Raw genomic sequence first — 14,139 nt, 5'->3', positions numbered from 1 at the left:
TATTAATACAATGGCATAAAAAACTGAATGATGGAGAGATCAATCCTAAGGCAAGCATGAGCATCAACTCAAAGAAACTTCATTATGAGGAAAAACAGTAAAGAGTTTTGTAGCACCTTGAAGGTTACAAACTTATTCTGGCGTAAGCTTCTGTGGACTGTAACTTTAGCCCACTTCATCAGATGCATTGAGTATTATGGGGATTTTCAGGTTTATATACAGTACATATGTGGGTGGTGGGTGGATTGTAAATAGTGAGGTCCAAAGGTAAGCTAAGGCCGGATCTACACTACTGCTTTAAAGCACTTTATAGCAGTTATAAAGAGCTTTAACTGCTTTAAAGCGCTATAAAACTGTTATAAAGCGCTTTAAAGCCATAGTGTAGATCCGGCCTAAATGTAGAAAATATTTAATGGAGTAAAGTATCCTTATTTTCATTAAATACTTCACAGCATTTTCCTTAAAACCAAAAACTCTGGACTACACTGCAGTGATGTCATAACTGCGCTCCCTCGCAGCAATATGCGTATAACCATCATGGACTACTATGCAGTGGTAACATAATCCACAGTCAGCCACGGAACGTGAACTCCTGTCATTCACGCTTGAGGCTGGAGATGCTATTGCCCAATCACAGCTACACTAATCCAGCTATGGCTAAGCTCAGAGGGAAGAAGGAAGCCTGAGCTGGGTGGCAGATGACTTGATTGTCCCTGCTAATCAGAAACTCCCGGTGCTTCGACCTGGCGAGCCCTGGCTCTACCATGCCACTGCATATAAGTATAAAGAATAATTCAGAAACCAATTTTCTTATCATCACTATTTATCTATACAATGCTCACCATGAGTGTGGATGAGAATTAGTGGAGTTGTGCAATCAGATTCTTCATATACTGCTTTCAGATTCATTTCTCCAGTTTGAAGATAGCTGGTTCCTAATTTCTCAATTACAAATGCTCGCACTGCACTGTTTAAATTTTCTAACCGGAGAACTTTAATCTACCAAGGATATAAATGATAATATAGCTGGCTGACTACATGAAGGTCAGAATCAGAGTTGAAAAGTTCTCTAAGGTCATCAAGTCCAACTTCCTGCCAATGCAGGAAATCCATTACTACAACATCCCTGATAAGTGACCATCCAGCCTCTGCTTAAAGGTCACTAACAAAGGAGAGTCCACCATCATTGTACACAGTTGAGCAATGTCTACCAGTGGAGGATGGTGGGTCCAATGACAGTGGGGCAGTGAATCCACTCCGGGTTTCAGTCAGAACTCTAAAAGGAGGCATCCAAGATGCTTTACACCTTGGATACCTCCTTTAGAATTCTGACTGAAACCTGGAGCTAATTCACGACCCTATATTATTATTATTTATTTATTTATTTATTTATTTATGTATTTGTATCCTGCCTTTTGCCCAATTCTAACATTGGAGCAACCAGCCTCCACCAATGTGCACTGTCAGGAATATCTTCTTAATGTCTAGTTGAAAGCTCCCTGGTTGTAATTTATTTATAATTTTAAACAACCCAATAACCCAGGTACTCTGGGTGGTGTAGAATACATTGAAAACATAATATACAAACAATAGAACAATGAATAAAAACTGTGCATAATGAAACCAAGATAAAGCTAGCAGGAAAGAGTAATAGCATGTTGACTGGGTTCACACAATCACTGTGGCTCATCTTAACTTGTTTTAGATTGCTTCTGGAAGCACGAAATCTCCATCGTGCATGGGTGGGTGCTCTTTGCACAACAGAATTGGCAGGACTATCTACTTGTGGGAGGTCACCCTTAGATTGGGTTGATTCCAGATTTAATCATTCTTAAAATAGAGCCGTTTAAATAAATTGGACTTAACGTAGTCATGATATTAAAGATCCTTTCTATTTTACTTGCCAATATAAGTCTTTCAAATGAAGAAAGTTTCTCCCAAGGAAAATGCAAAGTTGTACTGGCCTGATCATCACTCTTTCTCAGTACTTCAAATTGTGAGTCTAGAAATGATTTAAATAATGATTTACATTACTGAAAGCCTTATACTATACAAAAGTTGCAACTAATCTGTAACTTCCTACAGCACTCATAAGCTACATGATAGAATATTTTAATTACAGGTATCAGGGAAACATTGTATAGGACACAAATAATAGTTAATTGAGGGTGCAAGCCTATGGTCCTTTGGAGGATTTTTCAGATCTCTCCATGTACAAGCAGAAGGAAGTCCACCCTCAAAGGTCTCCTGCAGAAAAGCCAGTGTCTGTTGTTCCTCTGCTTCCAACAGAGGGGAGAGCAAAAAGGGGGCATTCCAGATGTGTTAGGGCCAGATCAGGGGAAGTTTTGGACCCACCAGATCCAAAGACCTCCTATTACCCAACATACCACTGTAATGGGGGAGAGGGCAGTATGCCAGCCCTGGCAGTTTCCTCCAGTCACCAGACCTTAGCTTCTGTCCTGTCAATGTGAGCCCAGCAAGACTTTGTATTTAGTGGTTCTTCTGCTATGGATCCTTTCTACCCTATTCTTGTAGGATTCCTCTGCCCTTCCCCTTCTATCAGGCATGAAGCAGGGATGGACATAGTCCTGCTGCAGATGTACCTGAGCAAATGACGGCTCACATGAGTGGTCTGTTCATATGCGTAGTATCCGTTTCAAAAGACCTGTTCACAAGACTGTAGTATGATGGGCTGAACAAGGGGACTTTTTTTTTCACACAAGTAGCCCCAGGAATCTTACATTGGCCCTAAAATGGTTATGGAACTGATCAAAGGGGGAGGCAATCCTGGGCCTCATATTTGCGAGCATGGAAGGAGCACACATTGTTATTTCAGTATGCTGAAATCAGCTCCGCTCCATCACAGTGGATCCAATTGTCCTTAAAACCCAGCTTTTCAGTGCCATTAAAGACATACTTTTGTGGGGGGAGCGGCAGAGTAGAAACATCATTCAGAGAGGCTTGATACCCCCCCTCCAAGTTTCCCCTGTCACTACAGTTTAATGAATGGGAATGGGGAGTAATTAACCCACAGTACTGGCTCCCCATGAGAGCACCCAACGGGCACAAATAAACCCCTCTCCAAAAAGTATTGCACCAGCGAATTAACACAGTTCCTTTGCAAATCTGGAGCAGCACAGCTCCGGAGTTAACACCACATCACAGAGGAGACTTAACAAAGTCCCTTTGCAACTCTGGAGCTGGGCAGCTTAGAACACATCAGAGATGCAAATTACCAAAGTCCTAGAGTTAATTAACACAGGAAATCGTAGATATCTTTCAATGGAAATGCTAAAGGAATGAATGGGGAAGGCCAAGCCCATGTCACAGCCAGGGCACAGGCACATCCAGGATTTAATACGAAGGCACAGGAGTACATTGCAGATCAAGTGCCTGGGAGCCACTTTAACTAAAAAGAATGGAGTAAAAAGTCTCTCTGATACTGCGGCTTTTCCAGGCAGAAGCAGCTGGTTGGCAGCACACCGGCCACGATGTCACGTGCCACAAGGAACCTCGCAACACATCCAAGTCACAGGAAAAACCCCATGAAGACAGCCTGCTGGATTTAGTCCTAAGTGATACTAAGTGGTACTGTTCAGGATCCAGTGCAAGATGTGAGTGTTATCAACCCAGTTGCAAACAGTGACCACAGTGCTATCAAATTTAAACTACATTTAAATGTAAAATTGCCAAGGACGTCCAACAGGCACATTTGACTTCAAAAGAAGAAACTTCTCTAAAATGAGGAGACTGGTAAAAGGAAGCTGAAAGGAGGAATCAAGAGAGTTAAATATTTCCACAATGCTTGGAGGCTACTCAAAATCAGAATAATAGAAGCTCATCTAGAATGTAGCATCAAGTCCAAGACTAAAGCAGTGTCTAGGAAGCTATCAGAGAAAAGAAGGCTTTCTTCAGAAAATGGAAGTCTTCCCCAAATAACCAAAACAAAAAGGAACATAAACTTGCACAACAAATGCAAATATACAATAAGGGGTGGAGTTTCTAACCACAGGTTAGAATGGCATGCTAAAACTAAATAAATTATTTTCTTTACATTTTAGCACTTACCTTGATGTCGTGGCACAGGTCTATAAGATGTACTAATCAGATAATATACATCCTGAGTGTTTAGAAAAGCTCTCCATTGCTGACAATTTGATGAGAGCGAATCACACAATAGACTGAATGCTGGCATGTGTTTGCTCATGTACTGACATTCTTTCCACATAATTTCAGTAATCCAGTGGAGTGGAGGAGTTTTCATAAATGCACATGAACCTAATATAATAATAATAATAATAATAATAATAATAATAATAATAATAATAATAAGAAGAAGAAGAAGAAGAAGAAGAAGAAGAAGAAGAAGGAGAAGCAGCAGCAGCAGCAGCAGCAGCATTTAATTGGGACACACATCTGTTTTTTAGATTTTCACCCCAGTGGATAAATATAGCCCTATTCTTTTAGCTTGATCAATAGCTGAAAAGGACTTGGAGAAATTATTTTTTAAACTCAAGCTATTTTATCTGTTACATACATCACATGAGCATATCCAGCAATTCTATTTCCACTTCATTTTAATTTTTGTAAAAACAACAACACATTATCATGCAGAGGAATCAAGCACATGTTAAATTCAGAATTTAAGCTGAACTTAGTAGGCCATCTAGTTCACCATTCCCTTTAGACAGGGCCGAAATAATCCCTGACAACAACTATTCATGACCTGCAACTCTAAACATTTACCAGGGAAGAAGTTCCATTGGACAGAATGGAATTTACTTCTGGCGAAATATGCATAGGATTGCACTACGGCTGTGCAAGCTTTGGATTCGGAATTCCAAAGCATGGCAGCCATATTGTGTACAATCTGCCATTTTCTGCACAGCGCAAGTAGGAAGAGGCAAAGAAGTCAAATAGCTCCCAGCATGCATTGCAGCCAGTCACAGAGACAGCAGCATTTTCTTCTCCTTGGCAATAATGGACTAAGCCTGTGAATGATGCTATGTCATTTGGAGAGTGATGGACTAAGCCTTTGCTTCAGATTGAGTGATGAGTCATTAGCAGAATAGAAATAGAAACTCTAAAACTACAGGTACATACTGCAATTGACCAGCAGCAAATCCCCCCATTTCAACACTCATCATCCCCAATGCTCATCCCCCTAGGGGGATACATTGTTGTTGCAGATAAGGAGGAGAGGGAGAGGGGAGACACAGGGATTTCCACCTCCGAAATCGTAGCTCTGTCTATGGCTGCTGACATGAAAATCTCCAGTATCCTATGGCCCATTAGATAATGTCTAGGGGCCATAGGATTGTGCCCTTATGTTGCAATCCTATATCCATTTTCCTGCAAGTAGACCCCATTGAACTCAGTGAGGCTTACATCTGAGTAGACATACATAGGATTGTATTGTTATCTTTTTTTGGTAATTTGTTGTATTGGCCTAACACTTTTTTGAAAAATAAAAAGGGGTTAACAAACATCATGTTTAGAAATATTTTAACTGTCTTAATAAAACTATTTGTAATTTTTAACAACCATTTACAATGGTATATGTATTTTTTGTAGAGCTTTTCTTCCAATACAGAACAAATTTATTCTATTATAAAAGATTAGAAAATGACTCGAGTAACAAACATAGATCTAATTTGTACAAAATACAAAAGTTAAAATAAATTAACTGAACAACTGATTACATTTCCTCACATTGTTTCAGTTTTGTATCATTGTCAAATTTCATTCTGTAGGAAAAATTAACCAGTAGGAACATAAAAATATTTAAGGAATCATGTGGGCGTATGGTTATTTATTTATTTATTTATTTTGAGAATTCTGCTCTGTTCAATTCAATTCAATATACTTTTATTGGCATAAAACAACCACAAACCATACAAAAACATCATGACATCCTCCAGACAGACTAGTACTCTTACATTGTGCAATTCAGCCTGCTAGTATAGTAGACAGTACTAATCTCCCTGCTGACTATTCCACCATGCCTCTGGGTGTAGCTCCTAGTCTTTGATAGGTCATTACATAATGGGCAAATAATGCAACATTTTCAAGCATTTCCACACACACCCCTCCGCAGATAATAGGGTCCACAGAGTGTCAGCCCCCGCAGATCCTTGACAATTTAATAAGATCTTTTTCAGATATCTCTGCCGTTGGGATACGTAGAGAGGGCAGTGTAAAAATATATGTTCATGAGTCTCAACGCAACCCCCACTACATAAACATAACCTGGCTGAAGATGGTATACCTCTAAACCTCCCCGTTAGTAATGCAGAGGGAAGGGCATTGCACCTAGCTAACATAAACGCTCTCCTCAATTGTGGATTGTACAGCAGCTGTAAGTATGGTGCCATTTTACCAGGCTTAACAGGCAGATGGAAATATAGTGGGGAGCATGAGGTATTTGCTACACTGTTGAGTTCCTGATACTCGACATCTAAAGTTCTTTCTCTAATGACCCTGAAAGCTTCAGTTTGGTTTAACATACCGAGATTTAAAAGGTCTAGACCGAGCGAGTTTAATTTGGCATAGAAGTCTAACATCCCTGAACACATAACTGAATCGGAGAGGAGTTGAAAAATCAGGCTACCACTATCCGCTTTATAGAGGATGCCAATCCAATATTTCACAATCCTCAACCAGGCCTGCGTGTTTAGCCTTACAAGTCCAGTTTCAAGGCACAGTCTGCTCTGATTTATATGCATACCATGTATTCACTCAGTGATAATGTACATATATCTTTATGAAAGCACATTTTGACCTATATATTTATTTATTGAATGTTAATTTTTACCAATATTTCCTGAGTCTTGTATGTCCATAAGGTTTGCCACAATGCTAGAGTGCAGGAAGAAGTTCCATTGATCCTCTGATATAAATCCAAGGTTGTAAGTAACCTTGGATATATCACAATTATTTTTCATGATTGCTGTGCATAGCAGAAAAGCAAAACATAGTTGATGTTCACTGAACAGGGCTGAAGAAACCGACTGTGGGAATAAGAAATGAAAATTCACTATACTTTGCAAATACATTATACAAGTCACTGGCCGAAAATCATTTGTGAAATTTATCCAGGTATAAGTACCTTATAAACTTTATGTGTTAGCCTCTCAATTATCTCATTGATATGACGTTTGAACTGGTCTGTCTCACTATCACTTTCTTCCCTGTCTTCTATGGTGGAAAGTTTCCTTTGCCTCCTATGGACTCGAAATGATCCAGGCCTAGAAGAACTTGAAGCACTCAGAGAAGTCTCACTTTTTTGTTTGCTGATATTATCTATGGAGTCTGTAAAAACCTTTTGAAACCATTCCAGTGAAAACTGATACATATAGTTGATGTAGACAAGATCTGATACTACGAAGTAGAGCACAGCACCACGAGTTGCAATAGGCAGATAGATTTCACACAATGCTGTTGTTGCAGCTTCCGTTGCTGCCGATGCTTCTACACGCTCAAAAATCTCCGTTGAAGTGATTTTTGTTCTCTGCAAATTGTCAATGAGGTCTTGGTCATCCAAAAGATGCCCTAGAAATTAAAGAAAGTTCACTTCATTTGTGGTATACAATAAATCAAATAACCACTCTACATTTACTGAAAATTGCTTAACAGTGTGGTCTAGTCAGTGCAGCTGTGCGTGAATCTGGTAAAAGAAACAAGTGACATGGCATTATTGTGCTCTGCATTTCCCTACAAATAGCTCTGATTCTTTAATTGCTACTGGCAGAGGGCACAGAAACACCCCAAACGATAACATCTTATCATGCACCTGCTTTACTATACATTTCCAGGAAGTGGTATGACCTAAGTCAGCAGCAGCCATGTGCTCTTAGAGCCACAGGGGAAATGTCCACCGATATTATGTCAGTAGCATGGAAGGCAGAATTCTTAAGTATTGGACAGAATCTGACTTCAAAGGCTTTTGGCATAGTGGCAGACAGGGAGGTTGTTGGAGAAAACCACAATGCCTGGATGGGCATATTTGGGGCATATTTCATCCCATCCTCAAAGACAAAACAAATAAACATCCAAAAAAAAGCTTAAAAGAGCTGCACACACCTGCCCCCAACAAACAGGCGTACCAAAGACTGAGCAGAGAAATGGGTGTCTAAGCATGGCCCAGCCAATCAGGGAAATTAGTTTGCACTGTTCTCACCTTCTCTTCAACAATAAGAGTAGAGAACTTTTTCTGCAGCAAAGAAGTGGAGTTTCTGTTTCTTTTGTTATTCAGAGAGAAAGGCAGTATGTCTCTGTGTGTGGATTAATTTATTTAATGTGAGGGGTGCGTGGGGGTGGGTGGGGGTGGGTGTAAAAGAGAGGGGGAGAGAGCGTGAGAGCGAGAGTGAGAGAGAGAAGCCTCTCTTCAGGCACCAGCTAACCTAGTCACCAGTGCCTGCACTCATGCTTACAATCTAATCAGGCAAGACATAAGAGGAAAAAGGGATGGGATGGGGAAAAGGAAGAAGAAACATCAGAAACATTGAAAAGAAAACACTGACATCACCTGATGTCATACAGCCCAGCGAGGGCTGGATGTGGAGTCATCTGCCCGCCCGCCCCCCATTCACTTTTAGTTTTGTACGTCTACTTTAAAGCTCAAGACCAGCACTTTGAATTGGGACTGAAAGCTTGCTGTCAACCAGCACAGTTGGCACAAAATCAGAGTTATGTTTTCCATCTTCCTGGTCCCCAGCAGCATCCAAACAGCTGCATTTTTACTAATTAGTATCCTATTTAGTGACAGGGGTCTATGCTTTGTTCGAAACAAATGGATGACATTTAAGGATTTTAAATGTAAACTTTGTATTTACCTTCTGATTTCTGCAAAAGTCTAAGTGATATTTGTTCAAGTTCATGAAGCGTTACTAGGTCAGTAGATATGCTTTCCAGCAACTCACAACGCTTTTGTTCAAGCTCAGGTTGTTCCTTAATTACAACAGCAGACAAAAGCTGATCTTGCAAACCTTGGAATGTTACAGTGAAATTTATCATCGTCACAATATTGCACACAGCTGGAAGAAAATGTGGGTTGGCTTTCCGTGTTGTTAAGTATAATCTGAAACAACAGTAACCATCTATAAATGACAGAAGGAGGTTCCTGATGCAGCATACATTACTCAGAAGGAAACAAATCTCTAATTATAGCTACACCTTTGAGGTAAAAATGTGGAACACTAATGGGTGAGAATGGAACACTGGCCATTTCCCATGAAAATTTCTTCTGTGTTGTTGTTGTTGTTAGTTCAATACTGCCCAATCGCCAAAGCTCTCAGGGCGATTCGCAAAAATAAAACATAGTATAAAAAATTTAACATACAAAATTTAAAACAATTTAAACAGCTAAGCAATTTCAATAAAATACTAGATTCAATCAAAACAGCTCACATAAATGCACCATCTATGCCATGAAATGTCTGGGAGTAATGGAGAAACTTAAACTGCCCACGAAAAGATGGCAGTGTTGGGGCCAGGCAGGCCCCAATGGGGAGCTCATTCCATAATCAGGGGGCTACCAGTGAGTAGGCGCTCTCCCTTGTTGCCACCTTCCGAGCCTCTTCCTGAAGGAGGCATTCAGAGTAATGAATCGTAGAGTCCAGATAAGTTCAGGTCGGAAAAAGCACTCTGTCAGGTATTGCAGTCCTGAGCAATGTAAGATTTTATAGGTCAAAACCAGCACCTCGAATTGGGCTTGGAAACATACAGGCAGCCAATGCAAGCGTGACAGAATTAATGTCATATGCTCAGACCTCCTGGTTCCAGTTATTAATCTGGCTGCAGTATTTTGTATAAGGTGCAGCTTCTGAACCATCTTCAAGGGCAGCCTTGGTTTAAAAGAAGTTAAATTTGTGTTCTTTAAAAAAAAATGGGGAGAACAATAAGGACCCAAAAGAAGTAGAAATAAGAATCACAGCATACAAAGGAGTAGATATATATCTGGGAAAATACAAAGGCTAAATAGAGCTGTTGTCACATGATCCCTGCCTTTCCTGGACAGCAGGGAGAGTTAATTCATTTGTGAATACTTTCTCACACCAAACTGAGAAAATTAGCCTCAGCAGCAGGCATTAAGCATATATTACCAGGGAACATGTTTAGACAGAAAAAAAGTCCTACAACTCACAGAATTCTATGAGTTGTAGGACTTTTTCCTATCTCAACATGCATAGGGTTGCGTCCTAAATATATATTATGTCTTGGCAACATTAAGGAACATTAACCAGTCATTCTGGACCATTAACAATCTTTTCTACAAGAGCAGCATTCCCTAGCAAACTCCCAACATCATTAAAATAATCACTAGTTCATTTAAAATCCATCAGATGTCTGTTTAATGCAGGACAGTAAGGAATTTATTTTAACTTCACCATTCATTCTTTTTAACTTTGCTTCAGACTGCAACTTCATTTAGAAAGTGGGTGTTACCACCCCCTTTGGGGCGGTGGGATTGCATAGGGGGGTGCTAAGAGGCAAAGGGGTGGCGGCGGGGGCGCTCAAGGTGGTATTTTCCATACCAGGAGTTTTGGTTACAGAAGGAAATTTCTGATCGCTATCCTGCACTATGGAGAGTGGTTCAGAAGCTCCTGGTTGCATTTCCAACATCATATTTGGTGGAATGTGGTTTTAGTGTGGTCTGCCTACTTCTCTCCAAGCAAAGAAATCGACTCCAGATTACTAAACGTGGTGATTTAGAACTCATGTTAAGTGACTTTAAACTAGACATTGGGAAACTGGTAACCCTTCATCAAGCCCATCCATCACATTAAGAATTTACAGAATAGTGAGGTACTCTTTAGTTACTAAATGTGATATCTAATATTCTTGCTAAATGATTATCAGACTTTGAAAAGATGATATCACTGGATCAAGTTCATCAATTATGTTTAATTGAATAAACTAAAAAATGCATTTTGAATAAATATTCAATTACTGTTTTGAATTTTATTGTTATTATCTTCCTTTGTGGGTCATTGAAAACCGCTATTCTGAATAATGATTTTTATAGTGTAGGGTAGGAGGGCATTGAGCATGAGTTTGTGGAACTAAGGGGGCAGTTACCTGAAAAAGTTTGGGAACCACTAATTTAGAAGTTAAAGCTTCTATCCATTTGCCAGGATTTGCCATCATATATAAAAGAACACAAAGTCCCTATCCCTCACATTACAACTTTACACTCCTTTCCGTGTGGCAACACATTTATGAATTTCCTGATCCTCAGATCCGGAAAAACTTTGTTTTTCCAGTAGAAAATACTGTGCCATCCTCAAAAAACATACAACATAAAAGAAATACTGTGTTTCCAGATGAGACTTTTATTATGCAATCACCCTGCCTCTTCCATGGAATTTTATTATGGGTCCAAATGATATAAGCTTCAATGTTTTGCCTTCCCATGGTTCCCCACCACTTCTTCAGCCTTCTTTCTAACTAGAAAAAACACCTTAAGGAAGATGGAATAACTGTAGAATCAATGCCTGTTGATTGTTAGCGCTAGGACCCTTCCGTCTAATGCTTTTCAGAGGGCCTGTTCAAACAAACACACTAAAGCATGGTAAGGCCACTAACCCTTTTGAACCAAATGGTTAGTGAGCATGTTTAAACCATGGTTATGTAGCCACTATGGTTAGGAATGGTACATACAACTTGTTACATCATTGTTCACCTGACACGTTAAGCCATAATGTTTAGCTCAAAACGCTTAAACCATTATGGCTTAGTGTGTCTTCTGAACAGGGTCATTGTTAGGTTAAATTTTTAAAAAGTACAGGATTAAAAGAATATCATTGATGAGCAGTTACCTGAAGTTCTGGTTGTACTCAATTTCAGAATCTCCTATTCTAATGAATTCTTGCCCTCCTTTGCTGTAGACTTTCTTTTTTAAGATTGGTTTCATGTTTGAATCCAATTTTTCAGTAACGTCCTAAAAAGCATAAAACCACTGTCAACATTAGAATTACATAGATCCCTCATATGCAAGTGGTACCCCATGTATATGAGGCTTTCCACACTACCTAAAGACTTATTTGTTTACCCAGACTTTTGATTGAATCTTTCTCATTCTTCTTCCTGCATCATGTAAACGGTTATTTACCTGTTACCATTCTCCCCTATTTGGTTATGGCTTTTTTTCTTTTGTGTGTGTCAATGCTGTAGTATTTTATTGTGTTTTATTGCCTGCACCCCATTTTGGGATTATTTTGTAATGAAAGGCAGCTAAGACATTTCTTAAATAAATAAATCACACTGGACTGGACTATACTCTCCCCTCAGTCAAACAGAGGCAGCTCCAAAGGTGATTGTATATTTCCTTAGCAGTTAACTATTCTGCTGCTTTCCTTGGGTGACTGCCTCTTATTTTGAAGTCTGGGATTTGATAGTTGTTACACGGGATTTGTTCTCAACTGAAATCCAATGCAAGAGGCAGAAAAGCAACAGTAGAACTTTAAAATTATGCCTATTAATAAGATTAAATAGAGATAAACTCCTTCAAAACTACCATGCTTTTATCTCCTTACCATGGTGCCTCAACATTTACATTTACTGCTTTATAACTTTTCACTTAACAGTTGAGTAACAAGCCTCAGTGGAACTAAAGCTACCTGCAGCAGGACTGGTTCACCAACACGTATAGCAGTTTCAAGCGTTCTCAAATAATTGGCATCCGTAACTTGGATTTGTCGTAGTTTGCTACCTGCCATTTGACATATCCATGCATAAGCTTGGCTTTCTGGATCAATTAGCAAAGGCCACCGTTGTCCGTACTTAACATGTATAGCATTTTCTGTAGAGTATTCATCAAGTGGCAGACCTGCATTTTGCCATTTACGGACCTATAAAATACCACATAGAATACAAAGTATAATCCCTCATTATAATAAATAAAAGAAATGGACCCTTTACCCAGATAATGTGCTAATGTAGAAAATATAGTCTGAAGGACAAATAATGAGCTTGCTAAGAAGTCTTTGCTTATTTTTATCCTTATGCATACTACCTCAGTTTTTTCTGTCATGCAGTTTACTAGTGAATAATTTGGAGATACTGAAATATTGCTTTCATTGCAGAGTTCCAGACACTTGTTCACTATCTGTTGACGAAACCCTGCTGATAACACTCCACTGTAGACAATACACGCTGCTGAAACAAGGGCATCACCCACAATTCCCTGCAGTCTCTGATCAAGATTATTAACAGATTCCTTCCAGCGTTCCTAGGATGTCAAAATAATAAATATGTTTTCAGCCAAAACGTTAGACTTGAACTTTATAAAAGCTAGCTTGCTTAAAACATGTAGTACTGCTTCAGGCAGCAAATTGTCCTGGGCTGGCCCTAGTTCCTCAATGGCCTTAGAGGACAATTGGGGCAGCCCTTCCATGAACTTCAGTGTGGCTGTTTAATGCTTGCATACCGTGAGGGAACGCAAAAGTGAGGAAACTCAGATCACGGAGCTCTTGCCATTGGCTCCTGAATGGACTTTCATTCAGCCTGAGAAAATTCTAAAACTTGTTTAAGTGTTTTCAACTTGTAAACCACCTTGGGTGCCTTGGCAGAAAGGCGATAAATAACCATTATTTTGAAGAGCAGGATTTGTTGGAAAATGGCCTGCGTACTTCAAGGACATCTGGGGACTGAGCCCTGAGTCACATCTTGATCCTTTGTGAAATCCCTGTCAGTGAAGGCCAGGCCATCCTGTATCAGGAGTCATGGGCTGTCACTTAGGATTTGGCATATCAAATTAGAGGTGTACTGAATATCCCCACCCCAATTTCCTGTGATAATTCCTCCCCTGGGAAAAGGGGCATATTTGGGGACTTTTGGGGGAACAGGCAAAATTCTAAGACCTTTTGTGGAAAGGGGTGGTCTTACCTTTTAAATATAAGGTAGATAAGGGTGGTTTTGTCCCCACCCCCTTTTCCTTTTTTTAAAAAAAGGCTTGCTGGGTCCAGCAGCATTTCTTGGGAGAAAATGTCCCTGGGGATGATGCTAAGTTATAATGTACTGTCATGGGGGGGGGGGGGATGATGGCTCTCCCTCCATGTTGAAGTAGCAACAAAGCAGGCAGAATTCTAAGACATTTCAGCTGGTCTTACCTTTAAAATGCAAGGTAGCCGAGGGTGG

General features: G+C 39.8%; 1 protein-coding gene across 1 annotated transcript in view; it reads right to left on the bottom strand.

The window, feature by feature from the left end:
- The window catches only part of DNAH14 (dynein axonemal heavy chain 14), a 206,086-nt gene that overhangs the window by 19,347 nt on the left and 172,600 nt on the right, over window positions 1-14,139 (bottom strand). Inside the window, 10 exon segments of the mRNA XM_063125389.1 lie at window positions 843-999; window positions 1,905-1,987; window positions 3,711-3,731; window positions 4,069-4,278; window positions 6,815-7,064; window positions 7,067-7,551; window positions 8,835-9,079; window positions 11,820-11,941; window positions 12,621-12,851; window positions 13,016-13,231. Coding sequence (XP_062981459.1) covers window positions 843-999; window positions 1,905-1,987; window positions 3,711-3,731; window positions 4,069-4,278; window positions 6,815-7,064; window positions 7,067-7,551; window positions 8,835-9,079; window positions 11,820-11,941; window positions 12,621-12,851; window positions 13,016-13,231 — 2,020 coding nt within the window.

Source organism: Elgaria multicarinata, chromosome 4 (genome assembly GCF_023053635.1).
Source record: "Elgaria multicarinata webbii isolate HBS135686 ecotype San Diego chromosome 4, rElgMul1.1.pri, whole genome shotgun sequence".
NCBI classification, from domain to species: domain Eukaryota; kingdom Metazoa; phylum Chordata; class Lepidosauria; order Squamata; family Anguidae; genus Elgaria; species Elgaria multicarinata.
This window is presented reverse-complemented; position numbering and strand designations above follow the sequence as displayed.